This window comes from Megalops cyprinoides, chromosome 23, assembly GCF_013368585.1.
Source record: "Megalops cyprinoides isolate fMegCyp1 chromosome 23, fMegCyp1.pri, whole genome shotgun sequence".
In the NCBI taxonomy this organism is placed as follows: domain Eukaryota; kingdom Metazoa; phylum Chordata; class Actinopteri; order Elopiformes; family Megalopidae; genus Megalops; species Megalops cyprinoides.
The window spans coordinates 637,551-662,731 of NC_050605.1; the positions used below are offsets into that span (position 1 = coordinate 637,551).

Here is a 25,181-nt window from a genome sequence, read left to right on the forward strand (position 1 = left end):
TATGATACACCTTCAAACTTCAAACAGTGCAGTGAGTGTCAGAGTAAAGGTGGCAACAAGAAACAATTCAAAAAGCACACAGCAATTTACAACAGCACTGATTGGGAGGGGGCAGCAATTGTGTGCTGGGTCAGTCCAGGTAGAGTCTGAAGAGATGCATCTTCAGACCCCGTCTGAAGGGATGGGGTGATGGAGCTGTCTGTAGCAGGACAGGGAGTTCGTTTCACCACTGGGGAGCGATGTAGATGAAACGCTGTTGCCTAGCAGAATGAGTACCTCCTGCCTTGACCGTGCAAGAAACAATGTGCTCCTTGAAGTCCAGGTTTCTGTCGAGGATGACGCCCAAGCTCTTTGCTGAGAGGATGGTGTTGTGGTGCCATCGACGGTGATGGAGAGGTCTTGCAGGGGGGAAGGGCTGGCTGGGATGAAGAGCAGTTCTGTTTTTCTGAGGTTCAGCTTCAGATGGTGGGATGACATCCATTTGGAGATGTCAGCCAGGCATGCAGAAATTCTTTCGTTGACCTGGGAGGTAGAGAGAGGGAAAGAGAAAAAGAGTTGGATGTCATCAGCGTAACAGTGATAGGAGAAGCCACATGATTTGATAACTGAGCCAAGTGAGTTGATATAAATTGAGAAGAGTAGGGGTTCCAGTACTGAACCCTGTGGAACTCCTGTAGTGAGAGGGGTGGGTGCAGAGGTGGAGCCTTTCCAGTAGATCTGGGAGGATCTACCAGTCAGGTAAGACTTGAACCAAGAGAGGGTGGTCCCAGACATGCCCATCTCTGACAGCTTTGATATTGGTATCTGGTGGTTGACTGTGTCAAAAGCAGCGGAGAGGTCGCGGAGGATGAGGACAGATGACAGGTCGGAGGCTCTAGCAGTGTGGAGAGCCTCTGTCACTGCCAGGAGTGCGGTTTCTGTTGAGTGGCCAGCTCTGAAACCTGACTGATGGGAGTCCAGGAGGTTGTTCCTGAGAAGAAAAGGGGACAGTTTGTTAAGTACTGCACGTTCCAGGGCTTTAGGTAGAAATGAGAGGAGAGATACCGGTTGGTAGTTCATAACATCTGATGGGTCTGTGGATGGTTTCTTCAGGAGTGGTGTGTCCAGAGCTTTCTTGAAGTCTGTGGGGACAGTACCAGAGATTAGTGAGGCGTTAATGAATGAGGAAAGAAATGGGGCGATCTCACCAGATATAGATTGGAGCAGAGTAGAGGGGATGGGGTCCAGAGGGCAGGTTGTGGCATGGTGGTCTGTGATGAGTTGAAGCACTACAGTCTTTGCAGTCTTTGAGCGGCATGAAGGAGGACAGCTGGTTGATGCAGTTGGTCGTGGTGGTCAAGGGTGTTGTTGAGGGAGTGAAGGAGTCCCGGATGCTGGTCACCTTTTCCTCAAAGTAAACCCTGAAATCATTGGCAGAGAGGGGGAGGGAGGAGGAGGAGGGGAGAGGAGGGTGGAGAAGGTAGAGAAAAGTTTTCGTGGGTTAGTTATGTTAGCATTAATTTTGGATTGGAAGAAAGAGGACTTAGCTGATGTAGTTGTGGTTGTAAATGCTGTTAGGAGACAGTGATAGGTAGCCAGGTCCACAGAGGATCTGGATTTCCTCCACTTCCTCTCAGCAGCTTGCAGCGTAGTCCTGTCAGAGCGGAGGGAGTCTGTTGGTGGGCAGGTGTAAATGTTCAAAAGACATTTAAATGCGATAGAGATCAGATTTGCTAAACCACCCCCCAAGTTAGTCCAGAATGCAGAGCCCATGTTGAGGACAAGCATAAACACTTCAAACTCTTGAAACTGTTTTTGACAAAATGTGTCATCAATTAGGGGTGTAACGGTATGCAAAAGTCAAGGTTTGGTATGTACCTCGGTTTTGAAGTCATGGTTCAGTATGTTTTTGGTACAGTGAAAAAAGACATGCAAAACATGAAATTTCTTTTCATTTACTATGAACTTAACCTGTAAACATATAAACTTGTACAAACCTGTAAACAGTGGCAAACTGGCCATTATTTCCTGAATACACAAGGAATGCACAAAAAGGCAAACACCTATGGTGTTTGTTATTGCTTTTGCCCGACCTAAATTAGCAGGGACAGGTTAATTAGTTAAATGCCACAGGGCACTCCACTGTTTTTTCTTGTACAGGTGATATTCACATTTGGATGATGCCGTCTCAAATGAGTAATCATGTTCAACGTACTGCCAGCAACATACCCGATTTCAGTTGAATAATGATAGGAACTATCGATTACGCTACGGTAGGAGATTACGCTACTGAACATGTGCTAATTCAGTTGCTGTGTTCACACGGAGTGTCTATTTTGATGAAAAACGCTGGCCAGAGAATTTTTTCAAGTGAAAAAAGTGTTTGTTCCAAAAAGCAGTTGAGAGCGTCTTTTGTTGCCATAACAACAGTAGCATGTACATTGTTAGCGACTAGCTGGCTATACATTGTTGCAGAGCTAACGTTAGCTAACAGGCTAGTTTTTGCGAACGACAGCTTCAAGCAACTTCAAACATAAACACTTTCCAGAAACTCCTAGGATCTGTCCAGTTTGACTCCAAGCGGCCTCTTTATGATGAATGTTATGATACAGTTTAACTGTCATGTTGTGCAGTTCACTGTGCTCAGAAACTAGCACAATTAACTTCTCCACTGCTACCTTCTCCATTTTTGGTGGTTGTTAAGGGAAACGACAAGTGTCACTACTCTGCTTGTGATTGGTCAGCTGTCAAAAAAGCACTTGACGTAGGGCGTTTTTCCTGAGAAGTTGAAGTTGAACTTTTTTCAACTGAAATAAATGCCCTGAGCTGCAGAAACGCCGACGACTATGTTAAAAAAAAAAAAAAAAAAAAAAACTCAGGATGTTTTTGAAAACACAGTCTACTCCATAGGATTATTATGTAAAACAGACGCTGATGCTGACAGCTTCAAAAAAGAACCGCGGAAACGCGACACGAGACCATGGACATTTGTATTGCGATTTTGGTTTTGGTTTCAGAACCGTTACACCCCTAGTCATCATCCAGGTCCACCCCTGCGTTTACTTACATCACTTTTAGGCCCAATAAATCGCAGAAGCCATATTTAGCTAGTTGTGTTACAGTGGTACCTCTTTGACTGTACAGGGCAGTAAGTGACTCACTGATGAGCCAAAACATTATGACTACTCAGAGATGAACTGAATAAGATTGATCATCTCCAAACAAGGGCACGTCAAGGGCATGTCAAGGTCTGGGTAGATTACATGGTAAGCAAACAATCAGTTCTCGTAGTCAACGTGTTGGATGCAGGAGAAATGAGCAGGAGTAAAGATCTGAGTGACTTGGACAAGGGCCAAATTGTCATGGCCAGACGACTGGGTCAGAGCATTTCTGAAACAACAAGGCTTGTGGGGTGCTCCCGGTCAGCAGTGGTGAGTATCTGCGGACAGTGGTCCGAGGAAGGACAAACCAGCGACAGGGTGTTGGGTGCTCAAGGCTCATTGATGTGCGAGGGCAACGAAGGCTATCCTGTCTGGTCCAAACCGACAGAAGGTCTACTGTGCCCATGATGACCCCTGTCCACCGTCGAAAGCGCCTATAATGGGGATGTGAGTGTCAGAACTGGGCCTTGGAGCAGTGGAAGAAGGTTGCCTGGTCCGATGAGTCCCGCTTTCTTTTAGATCACGTGGATGGCTGTGTACGTGTGCGCCGTTTACCTGGGGAACTGATGGCAACAGGATGCACTGCGTTAAGACGACAAGCCGGTGGAGGGAGTGTGATACTCTGGGAATGTTCTGCTGGGAAACCCTGGGTCCGGCCATTCATGTGGATGTCAATTTGACACGTGCCACCTACATAAACATCATTGTAGACCAGGTACACCCCTTCATGGCAGTGCTATTCCCTGATGGCAGTGGCCTCTTTCAGCAGGATAATGTGCCCTGCCACACTGCACACATTGTTCGGGAATGGTTTCAGGAACATGAAGTGTTCAAGATGTTGCCCTGGCCTCCAAATTCTCCAGATCTCAATCCGATTGAGCATCTGTAGAATGTGCTGGACTGACAAGTCCGATCCACGGCGGATCCACCTCACAACTTACAGGACTTGAAGGATCTCCTGCTAATGTTTTGGTGCCAGATACCACAGGACACCATCAGGGGTCTTGTAGAGGCCATGCCTCGGCGGGTCGGCATTGTTTTGGTGGCACACGGAGGACCAACAGCATATTAGGCACATTTATTAACTGGTGTGAGTTAAATGTGGGAAAAACCAAGGAGATGTTCATTGATTTTAGGAAAAATCATAATGTTATCTCTCCAGTTGAGATTAAAGGTCAGGCTGTCGAGGTCGTACAGCAGTACAACTATCTGGGAACTATTATTGATAGTAAGCTGACCTTTGAGCATCAGGTGGAGGCTGTTTGCAAGAAAGCTCATCAACGCTTGTATTTTTATCGTAAATTTTAATGTGGACAGTATTTTTATGAGAATGTTCTACCGTTGTTTTATAGAATCTGTTCTTACTTTTTCTTTTATTTGCTGGTACGGGTTCCTGTCTCAGAAAAACAGGTCCCGCCTTCAGCATGTGGTTGATATGTGTAGGAAAATAGCAGATACTTCACTGGACTGCCTCCCTGTCTTATACAAGAACAGGTCCGTCAAGAAGGCCCAGTCAATTTTTGCTGACCCTTGCCACCCTCTGTTTTTAGAGTTCTCTCTGCTCCTGTCAGGCTGTAGATTTGTCTCAAAGAGGTGTAGAACAAACAGATACAAGAACTCATTTGTACCTGCTGTTATTGGCTTCCTAAATACTTTCTCATGAGCATTTTACTTTTTTATTTTTATTGTTATTATGTATGTCTTCTATGTGCTTGATGATGTTTGGGCTTGTCTGCTGGCTGTGAAACAAATGCCCCCCTTGGGGATAATATAGATACCTTGACCTTGACCTTGACCTTAGGCAGGTGGTCATAATGTTTTGGCTCATCAGTGTATACAGGTATGTGCGCCGACTAATGTGAATATTGGCAATCCACCCATTGTCAGTAGGGAGGATGATATGCTCCCACTAGTCCCGGCTTCACCCACAAGCTTCTGCGCACTGTTATGGTATTAACTATGGTTGCCAACATAAACATTGTATACCTGAATTGTTAGCATCTCTGTTTGCTTAAATGCAGTTAATTTCTGTAAATGATTTCTTGCTACATAATGATAAAACTGGCACCATGCACACAATTGTGCAACTTCTTGTTCACCCGACATTGTTTCTGGAGTTTCAGTACACTGCCTTTGCTACTGGAAATGACAAAGCAAGAAATGGCATAATTTAATTGTTACTGAAATATTTCAAAGAAATGGTAGATAAATAAATGTACTAATGTAATTGACAATAATAAAAAAGTCAGTTATTGTGTTATTTTTCTATATTTTAAATAGGCTAACCTGCGTTGTAAGCAGGCACTTGCTAGAGTCTATGCTAGGCATTGTGCATAGTCTTAACTCTAGAAAGTTGAAAGTACATACACATAAGTGTCATTTCCATGCTTTCTAACTTCCTTTTTCCATTTTGCCAGGACTGAATCGTCTTCTGAGCAATAATTCATATGAAGCAGCATTTCCCCTGCATGAGGTAATGTGTTCAGCACTTCTATTTGTTCTGTTTGTTTGTTATAGTGAGAGAAGGCTCTGCTCACTATTTCCTGTAGGGACCGTAATTTCCTGGCAGTGGTTTTCCAACATTCCACGGTATGACATTAAGCAACATAGTGGGACTTACGTACCATATCAAAGGCTTTCCTGTGACTTGTATTCTGAATGTGCTTGTATGTTTTTACAGTCTGTTACATGTAAAAAATGTAAAAGGCAAAACAATGCCATATACATAGAATCACTATATCAGTAATTCTCAACCTATTTTGCACCGTGACCCAATTTTTAACATGCCAGCTCAGTCACGACCCTATATGGTAAAGTAGTAAAACTAAATAAAGTTGTCAAACTAGCCAGCTCTCTCAAATTCAACAACATGCCTACTTCAATTTGATAATTGAAAAAATGTGATCATTTCCGATCTTAAATAAGCCATTCTAACATTTTCAAGTAGGAGAAAAATTGGTTAACAAATTAAATTTAAATATTAAATTTAATATTAATTATAAAATAAAATTGCCAACTTACATTTTATGATCCAATTCTTCTTAGAGAAACCTGGGGCTTCCTCCTTTTAATAAGTCTGTCAAAATTTGGGGTAACTGCAATCCAGAGATCATGTTCAACATTCAGTTTGTTTCTGCTTTTGTTCTTTAGCTGGGTGAGAGCAGAGAAGCCAGCCTCACATAAATATGTGGTACTGAAAGGCAAAAGCAGTCTGATTGCATGGTTAGCAAGAACAGGATACTCTCTTGCAATGCTGCACCAGAACTGAGACTCAACTCTGAGAATGTCTTTTGAAGACCACAATCGCATGATAACTCAACTGGTTGAGTTTCCTCCTCAGATGACAAAATCATGGTTTCTATGTCAACTCCGAATGACTCCCTTATCCACTCTTGGGCCAGCACATTCTTCTCTTCTGGACAGTAATCACAAAACCGCTCATGCAGTTTCTTCAAATGGTCACTGATCACCCTTTTCAGCAGCGAGCTGTCTGAATCTGTCAGGTATTTTACTTCATGACACACATTTGGTAACATGTCCAGCCTGCTGTTGGTAACATGCTTGGTCCACAGAGTCAACTTTTTTTAAGGCATTTATTTTGCCAGTTTGCTCAAATCGCAAATCGGTTATGCCCCCTTCCTTGTAATGACACGTTCAGTGGATTCAAATAATCAAAAATGTCCGCAAGTTAAGAAAGACAAGCAATCATTATTAAAATATCAGTTCTTTTCCACAAGAAAAGCTGCCAGCTCACTTCTAAACTCGTAAACTCAGGATAACACTTTGCCCTTGGAGAGCCAGTGGACCTCAGCGTGATAGAGCAGTTATTCATGCCCACTCCACATCTCTTGACAAAAAGCTTGAAAACACCTTGCATTCCTGGTGCTATGCTTGATGTAATTAACAACTTTCACTACCTCTCACAGTGTTTTGTGAAGCTCCGGTACCATGTCTTTAGCAGCTAATGCTTCTCTGTGTAAAAAACAGTGGTTCCACATTGTGTTCAGTGCAGCTACATCCAGAACTTTTTTCACAACCCCTGAATGTTTGCCTTTCATCGAGGCTGCTCCGTCTGTTGTCACGCCAATACACTTTGTCCAGCTCAGCCCCACTGAATTCAAGTATGTATCCAGTGCAGAAAGAATCTCTGCTGCAGTGGTGGATTTCAGCAAATCCGCATTAAACAAAAACTGCTCTTCAAAGTCATCATTCCACACATGCCGCACATACACCAGCAGAATTGCATGGTTAGCCACGTCGGTGGATTCGAGTTGTAAAGCGAAACAGTCCCTGGCTGAGAGACGCTCGGTTATCTGGTGCTTAATGTCATGAGACATGTCACAGACAGTCCGATGAACTGTATCGTTTGACAAGGGAATTGTCTTTATTTTTTTTTGCTTTTTTGCTTCTGACTCACCTAAGAGTTTGGTGCACATGTCGATCGCACAAGGAAGGATAAATTCTTCTGCAACAGTATATTTTACACAGCAATTTGATGCAAAACCAGATAGGAAGCACACTGGATGCTCCTGTACTGTACATGTACATTCAAAGGTCTTTTGGGAAGCCTCAAGATTTTGGCTGTTATGTTTAAAAAAGTCCAGAGGCTTATCTTTGTAGCTGGCATGTTTTGTTTCTAAATGCCTCTGTAACTTTGAAGGCTTCATGCTTTCATTAGCAAGTAGTTCATTACACAGGACACACAATGGCTTGTGCTCACCATGTTTAACAGTGTAGGTAAATCCATACTTGAGAAAATCTGGGTCATATGTCCTTTTATATTGTCTCTTAGGTTCGGAGGAACATTCCTCCGAGCTGGTGCTGCTTGGTCTGGAAGGAGGTTTGCCAGTAGATTTCCAGAATTTGTCCATTTTTCTAGTTATGCTAGCTAACGTTGTCAGTGGGCCCTACATGCGAGAGTTTAGCGCAGTGATCAAGGGCACAGTGCACTCTGCAATCCATGCCAATCAACGCGTATCAAACAAAATCTGACTGGACGTGCCAGTGCATTTGAAATTAAACATCTGGAGGTAGGCTTATTTGATTGGTTGAGTGTTCAGTAGTTTTGCGCTAAGCAACTGCAGATCCAGGTCCGTTTATACAGGTTAATGTTAGGATTGGGGCTGGGAAATCTGATTGTGGATGATATTCAGACCTGATACAACTAGGTGACCATGTCCATTTCTGATCATTTGTGTATTGAATTTCTTAACAGATTATCTCCCTCTCATTTGAGTCATCTGCATATTTTACTTGTGAGGGCTATGCACACTGTTCACCATAGTCTTGTGGAACATCTGACACTATTTAAGATGTAATATTGTTGGGCTAACAAAGCTGTTGCCGACAGAGGGCATACTACTAATATCTGACAGTGCAGAATACTGGGCTGGAACAGTGTTTATCACTGACCATGACTTTCCCTGTATGCCTTTGGCTCCTCTGAGAATTTCTATGTATGGAGTACCTTTCCCTCATACAGGAGAAACATGGTCTTAGCATGAAGATGAGCTCTAAACACTAGTGTTGTACTTTGGTCCAGTGATGCTGGAACTGCAGACTACCAAGGACATGAATGTGGCTTTCTGCTCTTCCAGCCAGTATGGTTTAAGTAGTCTTGCCTTGAAATTCATACAAAATGGAGAATGGACAGGGACCTAAGCATGAAAATAGGTAAGATTGATTAATTTGCATTGTATCAATGTTTACAAAATGGTTGTTAGAGTACATCAAGTCAGAAGCTGTTTCTCTGCCCTACCCAAGAAGTGGTACTGTCCAACGCAGAGACCATTGTGGTTTGCTAGTCACAGTGTATCTTGTTGGTCTTAAATTTTCTACCTAAAAAGTTTTTTTTCAGTTTTTATTTCGTGTTTGAGGTGTGTGCTGGCAGAGTGGAGCACACCAATGCATAATTGCGACTTTCCCTCTGCAGGGCAGCTACAGGAGTAAGAATTCCATCCGGACCCACGGGGCAGAGAACCACCGACACCTGCTGTTCGAGTGCTGGGCATGGTGGGGTGTTTGGTACAAGTATCAGCCACTTGATCTGATAAGGTATGACCTCTATCACAACAGGAGTGTGACTTCTTTAGTATGACCTCTATCGCAACAGGGACGTGGACTCTTTAGTATGACCTTTATTCCAGCAGGCAGCAGGGGTGTGGCTCTTTAATATGACCTTGAAGCACAGGCTCCGCTTGCTGTTTGTCATAATCATGTAAAATGTACAAAAATATTTCTTCAGAATCCCTCCCCCATGATTTGTGAGAGATAAGTGGAATGTGAGGCTGATTTAAAAGTGTAGAATGATTACCATAGATACCTATAGATAGTTCGTTAGGACCCCTCTGCTCTTCTGTAATGTAGTCAGGATAGAGAACACGGTCCCTTGGTCCCCCTCTGAGTAACAGCAAGCCACTGAGGCATGGTGGTCTCATTGTCTGAGGATTGGTTACTCTGCTTTTTACCATGCCTCGGAATACTGTTGATGTATGTACATCTTATATCTGACGATTTATTATCACTATATATGTGTACTATTTCTGTATTCTAGAAGTTTCACTTGATTGCCTTTTTGCTAGGGGTCTGGGAGTCATCTTCAATTTTTCCCCAGACTGGTCCGTTTTGTTTTTTGATTCCATCTGGAAAACCTGTCTACAGCACTGTCTAACAACCTCAGTTGTAAAATGTGTTAAATCAATGTTGTAAATTTTGTTATTGAGGAACTTTAAAACATACTCAATAACATTTTATCTAGCACAGCAGTGTTATCAAAGGGTGTTCAACAGAGGGAATTCCAGAGAAGCTGTGAAAGAGTGATTTAGGTATTCAGATGTGATATAAACTCTTTGGGCTTTTGAGTATTAAAGTGATATATAAACTGTCTTTGCACATTGAGTATTAAAAGGAAATATAAAATAAGGTAAAGGGAAATATAAAATCTGAAATTTTGTTCTAGGCATGCTTGCCTTCTCATGTACGCAACTTGTTGGCTACCAAGCCAATCATGAGCCAGTGGTGCCATTGTGGGCATTCTGTTGCCCTGTAACAGGATCGGTGTTGCTGGTTCTGCTGCTTTGTAACAGTATTGTGTGTGCTGACAGGAGGTACTTTGGGGAGAAGATTGGGTTATATTTCGCCTGGCTGGGCTGGTACACAGGGATGCTTTTCCCAGCAGCACTGGTGGGGCTGCTAGTCTTCCTGTATGGAGTCTTCACCTTGGAGCACTGCCAAGTCAGGTACCCTCCAGCCGCCAGGCTGGACGTGAATCAGCCATGAATTTCTGAATTGACGATTAACTAACTGGAAGTGAGGTTGTTTGACAAATTCCAGACTGAGCGTTGTATAGATGTGTTTGTAATCACTGAGGCTAAATGCTGTGTGTTCTCTTCCAGTAAAGAAGTATGCCAGGCCACTGATATTATAATGTGCCCCTTGTGTGACAAGTACTGTCCCTACATGAGACTGTCAGAGAGCTGTGTGTATGCCAAGGTAGAAGAATACTCTTGTCTTTGGAAGCTCCATGTCCCCCACTGTGCATGACCTTTCCTCTCTTAATTCAAAGACACAAGTTTGCCTAGTATTAGGGGGGTCATTACATCTGACCTTTATGGTGCACCATCCTTTATTCTGAGTAGTAAATTCAAAGAATGCTTCAAATTACTGTGAGTAGGGTGGTTAGGGAGATTAATGGAGAATATTAATTAAGAATAATAAAGGGAACACTTATGCTTGTTACAGAAATGTTGAGGAAGAAGCCCCATAGCAGTTAGACAGAATGGCCCATTTTATTACAAAGTGTTTTTTAAATCAAGACTACTCTCTGCATGGCCCAATATATGTAGTGCAAAGATCACACATTAAGTGCTGAAGGACCTCAGTTTGGAGGAGATTCATGTCGATGGTGATTTCTGTCTAACTATAGTTAGTTACTGAGTGAGCCCATCCACTACTGTGTAGCATATATGTGCTGTGATTTGTTTTTGTTCAGGTCACACATCTTTTCGACAATGGAGCCACAGTGTTCTTTGCTGTGTTTATGGCTGTTTGGGGTAAGTTGGTAAATTTTATTGCAATAAACCTTGAATATTGCTTTTATCCTTTTATGTGCACACAATGGTATACTGCATAATGCCACAACAATCCTAAGCATTTGCAGTTATCAGAGGTTGACTTTACATCTTCTTTTGGTACTATTCTACTTCGCTATCTCTTGTAATTATACAATTAATTATTTAATTACATCATTTAACCCTCACCTTCCACCAGGAGTATTCCAGGGAATATTCCAGATTATTCTGGGTGCTCAGGGTCCTTTCAGCTGGCAGTAATATGCTTGCAACAGCCTTTTAGCTGTTATCTCCATCCAAGCCCTCCTAATGAGGTAACAGCAGTCATGGCAGTTGAATGAAGCTTTTAGGGCAGTGCCACATAGTCAGAGTGCGAAATGGGGGGGGTGGGGGGGGGTCTCAGATTGACACTTGAGACCCCCTGAAAGCCTCAACAGCAACAGCGGGGTCTCTGGAAAAATCTTTAATATTGTTTGAATTACTCATGAACTCGTCATTGCATAGATATGGAACACATATCACAAGAAAGAGCAGAACTGGAGCTTTGTAATGATGCTAGTCACATATTTTTACATAGCCAAGTAATCACGTTATGAAGACAGGTCAGACTTCTGCAAAGTAATATCTTTACTAATTTCTTCAACCATTTTCACACTCCTGCTTCTCGGTTGAATAAGTCACGTAGTCCCTATCCCTTCACAATGTACCACATATGAAAATAAACAGCAGAACTTACCCTTTCCGATGATACTAGTTGTTTCTCTGTGCAACAAAGGGTCACAGCAAATTTCTGCATTTGTCACAACTCGGGCACGGACTCAGACGCAGACCACGGGAGCTTCGGGTTCCAAACGGGTTTATTACAATCGTCAGACAAGATCGTGATACAAAACAGGCAGGGTCGAGACCAGGAAGGCAATCCGAGGGCAAAACCAGGGTCAGGAACAGGAGCAGGCAGGGTCAGAAACCAGGCAGGCAGGCAGGCAATCAGGGCAAGGCACCAGGCAGGAACAAGGTCGGGGCACAGGCAGGGTTGAAAACGAGAATACTCAGGCAGAAAAACTGGCAGGGATGAAACAGGCACGAAAACACTGCAACAAACTAGCAACGGGACAGAGACAAGCAGGGAAGATGTAGGGCTGGGCTGACAAGGTGATGGGAAGCAGGTGGGTAGGCAGGCAGGTGGAGACGATGTGGTAACGAGGTGGGCGGGGACAAGGCGGAGAGTTGGGCAAGGCTGGCACACAGGGAGAAACAGTAAACACAAGCACATGGACCAGAATGAAGGAGGGAAAAAACATGAACACAACAACTAGGAGGCAGGAGTACTGACAGCATTGTCTCCAGCATAGGGCTGACATTACATCCCACTTTGTATGAAAAATAAACACAAAATAACATGTTTGCTTTTCATTACAATGATTCAAAAGTTGTAGTCAAAAGACGTGCACAGGTGTGTCTCCTGGGAAACTCCCATAATTTGCATGGCAAACTTTATTATGAATAATCGTCATACGCGGATTCATAAGTTTTGTATGTTTGTCTGATGTTACCCAAGTTGCCAGATTGTCTATGAAACACAATCTACACACACAATCCACACACTACATATGATATCCACAACCCCCACCCCCCACCCCCCCAGCTGAAAAACCTCCCATATTTTGAAACCTAAATGTTGGCAGGTATGGGTAGGAGGGGGCCCCCCAATTGCCACCGGGCACACAGACCAGGAATTGTAATAGTCTTGCTAATGTTAGCACTGTAGAAACAAAAATAGTTAGGCATATTAACGTTATACTAGTAGCTAGTATACTTAGCTAACATTAACAGATAACGTAGTTAGCTAGCAAACTAAATGTTGTTGTGACAGGGTGTGCTGTGGGGTGATTTTGTGCTATTACTTTTGACTTGGGTAACATTAACTGTTCTTGTTCTTCTCGGGTTGGCATTATACCTGTTGACCAAACAATAGGAGCACTAGTAATTCTTATGGACCAACCAAGGAATTTTTTTGTGGGTCCTGTTGACTGTGTGATTTTTGTGTGTCTTGTTGACCATTTGAGTTTTATATGTGCTGTTTTCCATGTGGTTTGTTACAGCAACTGTGTTCCTAGAGTTCTGGAAGAGAAGGCGTGCTGTGCTTGCATATGACTGGGACCTTGTGGACTGGGAGGAGGAAGAGGTCAGTGTCTAATCAAAATCCTCATATTATACGTCTCATATGCAGTTTATTAGTTTAAAGACCCTATTGAATGTTCCAGAGTGCAAACATATATCCCAGAGATTTTACCCAGAGCACTAACATACATCCCAGATCTTGACCCAGAGCGCTAACATACATCCCAGATCTTGACCCAGACCACTAACATACATCCCAGATCTTAACCCAGAGCGCTAACATACATCCCAGATCTTGACCCAGAGCAATAACATTTTAATTTCAGTTATTACTAAACCTGTTTAAGAATTTAAAATATAAAACTTACTCGGATATGGTGCTCAGAATTAAATAAAACCCAATAGTGACTGGATTGCATATATTGCAATATTGCATGTACTGCATATACAATCTGGAGTCTTCTGTTGCACTACTATTGCGCTCATATAAAACCCTGCACTGCTGTGTGTCTTTTTTCTTCTGCGTATGTCTGCCTTTCTGCCTTCTGCAGGAAGAAATTCGTCCACAGTTTGAGGCAAAATATTCAAAGAAGGAGAGAACGAATCCTATATCTGGGAGACCAGAGCCCTATCAAGCTTTCACTGATAAATACAGCCGACTGATTGTGTCTGCTTCAGGAATATTCTTCATGGTAATTTTCCACAAATATACATACATTGTTGTAACCTAAGCAACTCACTACAAATATACACACACTACTTTAGCACTCCTTACAAATATAAAACAGTACACTAACTTTAGTAATGAGTCTTCACTAAGACAGCTCTTTAATAATGTAGTAATAATTGCATTTATATATGTGGAATTTTTCATGGATCTTAACTTTAATGACACAAAAAGTAGGCTGTGGTGTCGGGAGAGCTGGGTCACTCATTCAAGTCATCACCATTGTGTAGCACCCACCTGGGTAATGCATTTCCTATATTCTGCAGCACAACCCTCACCACACATTAGGTGATGTTTAGAATGAGGCATTTCTCTGTTTCATTACTGTGTTAGACATTGTGGTCACTGTTGAAGTTTGAAGTGTGTTCTCCCCTCACATCACTGGGATCACAGATCCTGGTGGTGATCGCAGCTGTGTTTGGAATCGTGATCTACCGTGTGGTGACAGTGAGCACGTTTGCTGCCTTCGACTGGGCCTTGATCAGGAACAACTCCCAGGTGGCCACAACTGGAACCGCAGTGTGCATCAATTTCTGCATCATCATGCTGCTGAATGTGGTGAGTCTGTGGGCTTTGAGTCTGTGATGCTCTGCCTTCTGAGGTTCTCACTGCAGGCTTTATGTTTTAAATTTTGTTTTTAATGTTTTTTAATTAATTTTGAAATGTCTTCATGGAACAAAATCTAAATGAAGTAAACAGTATATTTATACAATCTACAAAAATAAAGATAATGTGACGTACTTACATTAATTATTTCAATGTCACCATGCAATCTGTGTATTTGACCTTTGACCCCATGAAAATTCAAAATTCCAAATCCAAATGTTGTCCACGTTAGCCTTGTTTGTCACCCTATGGCGCTGTAATCTAGCATGGATGACATCTATTTAAAGAATATACCATTATTTTTTTTCTGAAGGTCTTTTTCACGTTTGGTGATTGATTAGCAATTACAGATGGCAAACTGTGCACAATACTTTCTCTGGTATACAAATGACATCACAGCAGCATATGTGTGTGAAAATGTAAAGTTATCTCGTCATCCCTGAGTTGAATATCAGCTGCAATAGTTGCAAGCTTTTTTTCTGGTGTGCATGTAATAAAAGCATGATCTGTACAGTGATGCTTCACTGCTGTGACATGGTACCTAATTGTTCTTCTGAGATGTCAGAACTTATGACGTGTTTGTTCATGGAGCTTTGTGAGTAAACATAATCTATGATCCAGTGATTTGTAAAATTGTTTACAGATTAAGCATTACCCTCTTAATCAGATTTAATCTAATTAAACTAATATGTTGTTGTGCATTCTACAATCCAAATTGTCACAAAGCTCTGTACATGTAATAAAGTAAAGTAAATAAAATAAAATAAAAAAATCAGAAAAACCCAGGCCAGTTGGGACAGAATGGAAAATTGGACCCTGGCCCTGGGAAAACACGGTGAAGAGGCTCCTGGAAAATAAAATGCAAATAAAATGCATCAGTTAATGACAACTGTTCCATCCTCTGGACAGTGAAGAGGACAGGGGATGGCATGGTGACCTTGGGAAGGCTATGAGTCGGGAACCACCAATTTGACAGTAGAGAATGCAGTGATGGTCCAGTAATGTCATTCTTTGCAGCCGTCAGATCAGCAGATGTCGGTGCCACACGGTACTTTGGAGCAGAGGGGTTGAAGAGAGAAGCCATTATTAGCAACGTGTCAATGGATAGAGATAGGATCAACTGGATGAGCAAGAAAGTGCAGAAGAGTATTCTTTCTGCAATAAGGAAACCCTGAAGGAATACGTCTATGGCAGCATAACTAAAGGATGAGAAGCAGAGGGGTGACACAGTCATGGGGGAGACCTAAGGCTGTCACTAGCAGATCACGGCAGGAACTGCTGAATACAGAGTTACTGTGATGTGATCTAGCAACAGCAGTGACAGCTTTGTCCACCAGAGACTCTATAGAACATGTCTGTCGTCCAACCCCCATCCCTCAATTTTAAATGTGGGTATGATTCAGACTGAGAATACCGTGTGCTTTTGTGTGTGGAATTTAAAAATAAATAAATAAATTCCTGAAGCTGCCAAGACAAAATTCCCAAAGAAAATTTCATTTCATTCATCAATCTCCTTTGCAACCCCACTGGTAACCAATCCAGGGACTTAACCACTAGGGACGTATGTGTGTTTTTGGTAGTTGCAGGAATTCTTGCAGCTTGCAGCAAGTTTTAGCTGTGCTGTTGATTTCTTTGGAAGACCAGGTTGTTACAGTAGTAACAACAAGACCACTGTTGTTACTCTTTTCATATGAGACAGAAAGCTCAAATCCGCTCAAATAACACCTGCTCAAATAAGTTAGCTTTTATGAAACAGAGCTGTACAATTGTGTGTCTTCTGCAAAACAATGAAAATGAATACTTATCATTCTACCAAGAGGGAGCATACACAAAGAAAAGAGAAGGATGGATACCCGTGCGACCCCACAAGTAATGTCAGCCTTTTTACATTGAGTCTCTAAGGAAAACAGAAAATCTTCCTTTTGTTAGATAATATGAAAACACTCCAAGTACTGTTTCACAAACCCAGATTTCCAAACAATGTAACAAAATTTTATGATTATCAGTGTCAAATATTCAAGTGCAAGGCTGAGGTCTATGATGACCAGGAGCACACAGTGGCTGAACAAAACTGACTTTGTTCACAGGGCCGGATCATAGGAACATGGAGCCCTGGGGCACAAATGTCATGAGCCCCCCCCCCCCCATGTGTAATCACGTACATAATGCACATGCAATGATAGCTGCACACTTGCGACTGCTAGTTCATTCTTATGTAGACCTAGCATGTACTGAAGTTGAAAAACCGTAATACTAAGCTTCACAGATTTGTCAACAACAAAGGCAATCATGTACACGTTGCATGGTAATCACTGACTTTATGTTTGCGACAAAAACATGGACGTTAACGTTAGCATTTGTCAACATTCCAGCAGACAGAAGGAAGATTGAAGATTTAATCATCAAAATTTAATAAGATTGTTTGAGGCTTACAGTACACAATGTTTGGCAGGCATTCCAATATGATGAGGTCTTTATTTACAACCATTACTGAGTCACCTCTCCATGAAAAACATGACAAAGAAAGTAGTGCACATGGGACAGAATAGAAGAGGGTACTGCCCATATAAATGGAATATTCTATGTCTGTGGTTGTGCTGTAGGTTACCTTTTGAAATGAACTTAGAGGTCACCGTTATTATAGCATTATTATAGGATAGATATCGAGAATACTAAAGACCTTTGCTGCACAACTGAATGAATAACTGAACATTTTTTCAAAGCAGCAGACTGAATTTAACATAACATCAAGGGTTTTATTGACTCCATAAAATATTGTAAAGCGTGTATTGGAGAGTAGGCTACTTATAGCCTAATTTGTTGTTAAACACTTGGTACGAAATTTCACATCTCAGAGTAATGGCGATGAGGAATGTCACATTAAAAAGGCGACATCCTCCAGATCAATCGATATTTATTACATTACATATGTTTCAATGTGTGCTTATGCGGGATGGGAAAAAGTGCGCTGGTGTACAAAACACAGGCATAGGCTACAACAGCTCCTGTTTACAAACGTGAATTGTGCATTAAAAGATAACCACACTGTAAATTAATATTGGCTAATTAAGCTAAAAGTTTCCTCCTCAATTTCCCCCTCACAAAGTCCATTACATCATTAAAATCCAGCTCCCTGACAAGCCCAGATTCTATGGCCATCAAAGAAAGAGAGCTCAATGCTGCCCCATGGTGGTACTAAGTTCACCCTTGATGCATTGCATCAGTGAAAAGGACTGTTTTTCCTCACAGTTTGTCATGGGTAGGGTGAGAAAAAGCCCGAGAGCGATGAAGACATTGGGGAACATTGACTGGAGGCCATTGTTGATTATTATCAGCAATTTGGAAGGAGTCTTGTCCGATTCGCTACTAACAGAGAATAGCTAATGTTAATTTCATCACAATTTGTTCAGAATGAATGTTAACTGTAGAAATTGTGAGAAAAAATATTCATCATAACATTGCAAACACAGACTGGTTTATAACAAAGAAATCAGTATGCTGACAAATTCTCAATTTTTTTTGCAAATAACTACTTGCTAGTTACATCTCGGTGTCAGTTCAAGCAACCTTTCACAGAAACATTATCCTATGCCATTTCTAAGCTAGCTAATCCATGATGCTAGCTAATGTTAACTCAAAAGCCAGGATAAAACAGAAGCTCTGGAGTGTGACATCATATCCAGTTGCCCATGTTCATTGTGAGGTCCAAAGTGATTTGGCACCATAGTCTGCACCTTCATACAAAACACATGGCAGCGCTATCTTAAAATCACTTGCTTTTGACTGGTAAGGCATGTTAGATGGTTAGATGTAGATAGATGACCTTTAAATAACCAGAGAGTGAAAGTTTAGAGGCTGCTGTGCTGTTCCAGAGGGGTGGTTAGGGTGGGAGGATGGGACCCTCTGTTACATTTTGAGCTCCATTCGATGTAGATATGACTGTGAAACAACCAACTGGTAACCCAAAATCAAAAAACACTTTTCAGAATCTTGCTCTAAAAGGGGCAGTTAGAAATAGGTCTAAAGCTAAGACAGACTAGGTTGTGTTTTTACAAAGTATTTTTACACTTAGCAGTCACCAGAGCTGTTGGAGAACTTGCCAGTCAATAGAGAGTCATTTACAACCATTAAAATCATGGTGTCTGACAAGTAATGAAAAATTTGTGTGTGAAGTGCAAAAGCATGGACTGGAATTGCAGTTTGAGTGAATTCAAAAAGTTTGGAAGAAGCTGTCAAGGTTGTTGAAGTGTAATCTTCAGATTTCATCATTATGTCCATTATACCTTATAATATAATATTATTATATCCTGGTAACTTTGAGATGAATTTTGGCATCATTCAGGCAAGACTGTGGCAGCATAATTAAGAAAAGGCAAAAGCCCACCGGGGACTATAGTGGCATCCATTAGTAAATCTGCATTATTTATGTTTCTCAATGAAACATAACCTGTAAGGCATGGAAATGAATAATTCATGTCTGTTTTCTCCAGCTGTATGAAAAGGTGGCCCTTTTTCTCACAAATTTAGGTAAGCCGCACTTACTTTTTAATTATCCTAAGAAACTATTGTTAGTGAGTTAGTTCTGTCATTTCAACTCCAGCACAGGCTGGTGAAACCCTTTACAAACATGCAGTTGGCTTATTGACAATGTTTGTGGGTGTTTCTTAATGAAATTAATTTTCTGGTGTGGCTTTCAGCCTACCAGTGGTATTTTATAGAATGTCATCCTCTCACATTGTTTGAATATATGTATCAATATTGAAATATATCTCCTTTAATTTTGATTAGATTAATACTTGATGATGCATTCTTTTTAGGTACTTCCATATCTCACATGAAGGTTTAAATGACTCAGTAAAACTCTGTTGTATCAAAAATGAAAAATAATATTACTCATTACCCAAAATGCTCTTGAATTCACATTACTCGTTAGTTGAATGGCCATTTGTTATTTAGACATAATCATTTTGTCATGCAGTGTTATTCTTTGGGAGCTGTGTACTTCAGTTGCAGTTACAGAGTTCTGATTAGAAAGATGGCATCCTCTGCATTCCTTTCTAGAGAGACATCCTGATTACTAATAATTCAGTAATTTCACCACATTCATATAATGCCAAAAGCCCAGCATGAAGAAATTTTAAGGATAAAAAAAATCAGTCACTGTAGCTCAATTCTAGTCAGTCTCTGTAACTCAGCAGTAAAGGTGAGGTTGTTTTTGATAAAGTTCAAACAGCTGACTTATGGCTGCCTTTTGTATCATTTGATTATTTTGTAAAGCCTTGCAAATCCTTTCATTAATGAATGCCTTCACCATCAATGGTGGTGACAAAGGGGCTAGCAGATACAGCTATTACAACTCTCGTCCTCGATTGGAATCTTGTACACATAGAACAGCCATGCTCCAGTCTTATGTGCACATGTAAACATGCTCATAATAGTATTGAGTGCAGTTTTTTTTTTTTTTTTTTTTTTTTTTACTGCAGCTGTCATGAAAGCATGTGGATGAGGCCTGGTTGTTTACCACTGGTCCAGGAAGCATGTAGTTATGACTCCACTTACACTTGGAAAAGGTGTATTGTGTTTCCCATCACATGTGTGGGGCATCAGTATCTTATGAAATATTCTGCTTTGTAGATTCTTTAACTCAAAAGTGACAGAAGCGATGAGAGAAACAGCCGTCCACCAGCATAAATTTCTACAATTACCTCTCTACGAAATCATTTGAAATCTCACTTGTGAAGTTTTGAAACACTAAAACAATGTGTCGTTGAGTAATAATAATTTTGTGTAGTAGATATGTTAGTGATGCAGTGTTTATTGATTATAGTTATGACGTAAGGCTCATGTTTCTGTGTCACTGATCACAGAGCAGCCTCGCACAGAGTCTGAGTGGGAGAACAGCTTCACACTGAAAATGTTCCTCTTCCAGTTTGTCAACCTCAACAGCTCCACATTTTACATTGCCTTCTTCCTGGGGAGGTAAGAGTCAGAGGTCAAAGCTCTATTTGATTGAGCCTCAGCTTTAAGAAATTAGTTTCCTAGCAATGAGGTTATGGGCTCATGGGGCACTGCAGATCTGAACTGCTTCTGGAAGTTGCCAGTTGTCTCCCACTATGATGAAACAAACAAATTCATTGTAATCCTGTTTAGTAGCAATCAGACAGAGACTATTTTCAAGGAGCTTGGCTAAATTGCTATATTATAACCTAACATATTCACTCATTCACTCACAGTAGTACTGATTCTTCTCAACTACTGTAAGATGTGATGTTGGCTCTATAGACAGGCTGTTTATTTGAAACACTGAATTTACCTCTGTTAAATGTTATAATTCTTCATAACCTGGATGACTAGAATAAGTGTTTCCTTTCTTAAATTAGCTATTCACATTTTATTCAAATATGAGAATGTGATTTATGAGGAAATGATTCTTTCAGCCATGGTAAGCTGGTTTCATAGTAGATATGACAAAAATCAGAGCATGTGAACATTTGGACTGTGAAATCCTACCAGTGTAATGTTTTCACAACGTTTTTGCAGTGTTGTAACATCTTTTACTCCTGAACAGATTCACTGGCCGTCCAGGAGCCTACATCCGGCTCCTTGACCGCTGGAAGCTGGAGGAGGTAGGTTCAGCTGCAATGCTCCCTCCTTGTCTTAATATCCTTCAGATCCTCTTAATCCTTAGTTCAGTTCTGAAAACACTTATCAATTCCATTATTAATTCAGTTAAATCCATTCTTAAATCAAATATAAATAGATCAATAGATAAATATATAAATGGATCATTTGCAGAAATTTAAGACATGTCGGTATTATATTTGTGACAATTTATCAATACAGTTGAGTTCTGAAATACTTTTTCCAAAGTTGGCATTGTCCGAGTGACCCCTGTATCAAATAAAAATGTACACTGCCACTCCTGGTAATGTACATTTGTAATGTTATCAATGTTTTCAAAGTCAATGCAATTTTATGTACATATTATTACTTGATTACCATGATAATCCGTCAGTCATAACTTCAGATGTTGCAGAAGGAAATTTGACACTAGGCAGGGGAAACACCACATACTGGGTTATGTGCCTGGCGCCCTCCGTGGCAGACGTGTTTGCTCGTTCCGCTCTTGAACACCGTGTCTTTGTATTCGTATTTGTGTATCTAGTCTTTTTTATTGCACATAAATGCAACGCACTGTTAACCTACAACAAACAGACACTGTTGGACATCGCCAGGCTGCAGCAGGATTCTGTATTTATCGGTTTTATTCCTCCGGACCTGCATTACATTGTTCGCTCCACACGAGACCACCACCAACCCCGAGACAGCTTACCGGCACCGCACTCAGGTGAAGTTGGCGATCCGAGGAGACCCCTGCGAAGGCGGAGACGCAAGAGGGGCAAGAGGGGGGGACTACATGCCAGGCTTAAAGCTCGTGCTAGCCGACCACCGCTGCCCAGCCTCCTGCTAGCTAACGTGCAATCGCTGGAGAACAAACTTGACGAACTGAGAGCCAGGATCACAGCACAACGGGAAATCAGAGACTGCTGCGTTGTAATTTTCACGGAGACCTGGCTGTCAGCCAAAGTACCAGAATCCGCCGTGCAGCTACAGACGCACTCTGTTCACCGATGAGACCGCACTGACGCCTCCGGTAAGGCTAAAAGAGGTGGCGTGTGTGTATACATAAACAACTTGTGGTGTGGAGATGTACAAACTATCCACAAACACTGTTCGCCAGACGTAGAGATGCTGTTGTTGAAATGCCGACCCTACTATCTACCGAGGGAATTCAATGCTCTTTAGCCGCCGTTTACATCCCTCCGCGAGCGAACTCATCAGCAGCACTCGGTAAACTCCATGACGCTATCAGCGCGCTGGACACAGCTCACCCTGACGCTGTTTTCGTCGTCGCAGGAGACTTCAACCACTGCAATCTACGGACTGTGCTTCCAAAATATTTCCAACACGTAAAGATTCCCACACAAGATCAGAACACGTTGGATCATGTTTACAGCAACATTCGTGAGGCATACAAAGCTGCCCCCTGCCCCCACTTTGGACTCTCAGACCACATCTCCCTGTTCTTGTACCCGGCTTACAGACAAAGACTCAAACTAACGAACCCAGCGGTTAAACAGGTTAAATGCTGGTCTCCAGAGACTGAGAGTATCTTACAGGACTGTTTTGCACAGACAGACTGGGATGTGTTTAGAGCTGCAGCCACACTGGAGGATTCTTCTATTGACATAAATGAGTATGCTGAGTATGTGACTGGGTACATCAGCACCTGTGTTGACCATGTGGGAATAGTTTAGCTGCAGCTTCAAAAGGGGTGGAAAAATGACAAAGCCGAACGCTGAACGGTCTTTTTAACTTTTACTGAGAGGAAAAAAGGAATACACATAAAAGACTGCTTTCAGTATCTTCATTCTGACCGTTACACTCTTCTTCTTCCGTTCTTTTTTTTAAAAGGTTTCTTTTTCTAACGGTTTTGTAAACACAACCGCCACTTATTGGGCATTCTGAGTAACAACACCTAACGTTAACTCCATCAATACATGCAATAACTCAACAGTAATCACTTGCTTTTAATTGTATTTTTTAACTCTGTTTACTATTTATCTTTTTAATCCAAATAATAATGAACTAATTAATAAACAATGAACTTAATGTGTTTTTCACCAAAAAGGATACAACATCCTCCCCCCCATGAAGACAGTTCATAAAACTAAAGCTCTAGGGGGTACAGCAGTTGAACTGGTCTTCGTAATATTGTCCCGTCTGATGTGCGCACAGCACATGCTCTCACAAGTCCATCTCTTCCTGGAAAAAGCTCCTTGACGATTCCAGTCTTCCAGATCTGGCGCGGCGTCCTGTCCTCTCCAATGAGCACCAGATCTCCCTCCTTGAGAGGGGTAGAGTGTGAGCTCTTACTGGTGTGCGCAGATCTCAGCTCCAGTAAGTACTCCCTTTTCCATCGAGTCCAGAAGTCGTTCAGAAGACGCTGGCGATATTTCCATCTCCGTGTTAGCTCCTCTCTGCTGGAGCTGGGGGTGTGGCTGGCAACATGAAAGGACTTGGGCGGTAATGAAGTGATCCGCCTCCCGATCAGGAAGTGGGCCGGGGTGAGGGGCTGAGGCTCTTCAGGTTCATTGTAGACAAAGGTGAGAGGGCGTGAGTTTATTGTTGCTTCCGCTTCTGCCAATAGAGATGTCATCTCCTCAAAACTCAGTAAAGCTCTTCCCATCACTTTCTTCAAACATGTTTTAACTGATCTGACCAGTCTCTCCCAGAACCCCCCCCACCAGGCGGCTCGTTCTGCAATGTACTTCCATGCGATGCCCTTTTCAGTGAAATACTTTATATGGATATGAATCTCTTAAATGCCAGGAGGAACGTCTCTGTTGACATGTCGGACACCAGCTCCAGATGAACTGCACGTGTCACAGCACAGGTGAAAAGTGCTATGTATGTCTTTTCCACTTTGTCTTTTTTAGTCTTGACATACAGAGGGCCTGCAAAGTCCACTCCAACAGTCTCAAATGGAGGTGATTCTGTAATCCGATCTCTCGGCAGGGGCGCTGTTGTCTGCTGCATCGCCTTTACTCTGTATCTTTTGCATGTGGTGCAGGTTGCAATGATTGTCTTTGTCATTTGTCGGGCTCTTGGAATCCAATATGTGTCTCTTAGTTGCATTAAAGTGTCTCTCGTACCTGAATGCATCACTTGGTCATGACAGCGTTTGATCAACATTTCTGAGAGTCTGTGATCTGAAGGCAGGATGTATGGATGCCGCTCACTGAAGCTCATGTCTGAGTGTTGTAATCTTCCTCCCAGATGGATCAAACCGTGCTCATCCAGAAACGGTTTCATGTCTCTGATTCTCGAGCCTCTGTGAATGTCTTTTCCTGCTTTTAATTCACCTTTCTCCCTCTGGAAACCTTGATTTTGTGCCTCCAGAATCCAGTGTCTTTCAGCTTCAGCCAACTCCTCGGCTGTCAGCTCTCCTTGCTTCCTTTCACTTGAGCGTAAATTGTGCGTGAATCTTTTAATCCATGCTGTGACTCTGAGAACTGTCTTTAATTTACTGTAGTTTTCCAGCTTTAACAGTGGATCTGGTGACGTTGGCTCCATGTTGTTGAGCTGGACGGTGACTTGACTTGGTCTGAGCTCAGTCTTTACCTCCTCTTCCCAGAACCTTTCATCAGGAAACTCTTGTTGCACTGCTGATCTCAGGAACTGTGGCCCTGACCACCAAAGGCTCGCCTCCTTCAGCCTCGTGACTGACTGCCCCCTTGTAGTGAGATCTGCTGGATTGAGTTTTCCACTACAGTGGGACCAGGTTTCTGGTGTGGTCAGGGACTGAATCTCCATCACTCTGTTGGCAACAAACTGTTTCCATCTGTGTGGTGAGCTGGAAATCCATTGAAGCACAATCATGGAGTCTGTCCACATTCTGATTTGACTTGGCTGCATATTCAGTGCTTGAAGCAGATTGTTCCCCATCCTAGCGGC

The 25,181-nt window shown here is 42.0% G+C and overlaps 1 protein-coding gene across 1 annotated transcript in view; it reads left to right on the plus strand.

Annotated features, from left to right (window-relative positions):
- The window catches only part of LOC118770626 (anoctamin-4-like), a 93,955-nt gene that overhangs the window by 41,317 nt on the left and 27,457 nt on the right, over positions 1–25,181 (plus strand). Inside the window, exons 12-22 of the mRNA XM_036518390.1 lie at positions 5,558–5,613; positions 9,073–9,194; positions 10,244–10,378; positions 10,535–10,631; positions 11,131–11,191; positions 13,312–13,394; positions 13,882–14,022; positions 14,451–14,615; positions 19,154–19,190; positions 20,531–20,642; positions 21,232–21,289. Coding sequence (XP_036374283.1) covers positions 5,558–5,613; positions 9,073–9,194; positions 10,244–10,378; positions 10,535–10,631; positions 11,131–11,191; positions 13,312–13,394; positions 13,882–14,022; positions 14,451–14,615; positions 19,154–19,190; positions 20,531–20,642; positions 21,232–21,289 — 1,067 coding nt within the window. The remainder of the gene's footprint in view (positions 1–5,557; positions 5,614–9,072; positions 9,195–10,243; positions 10,379–10,534; positions 10,632–11,130; positions 11,192–13,311; positions 13,395–13,881; positions 14,023–14,450; positions 14,616–19,153; positions 19,191–20,530; positions 20,643–21,231; positions 21,290–25,181) is intronic.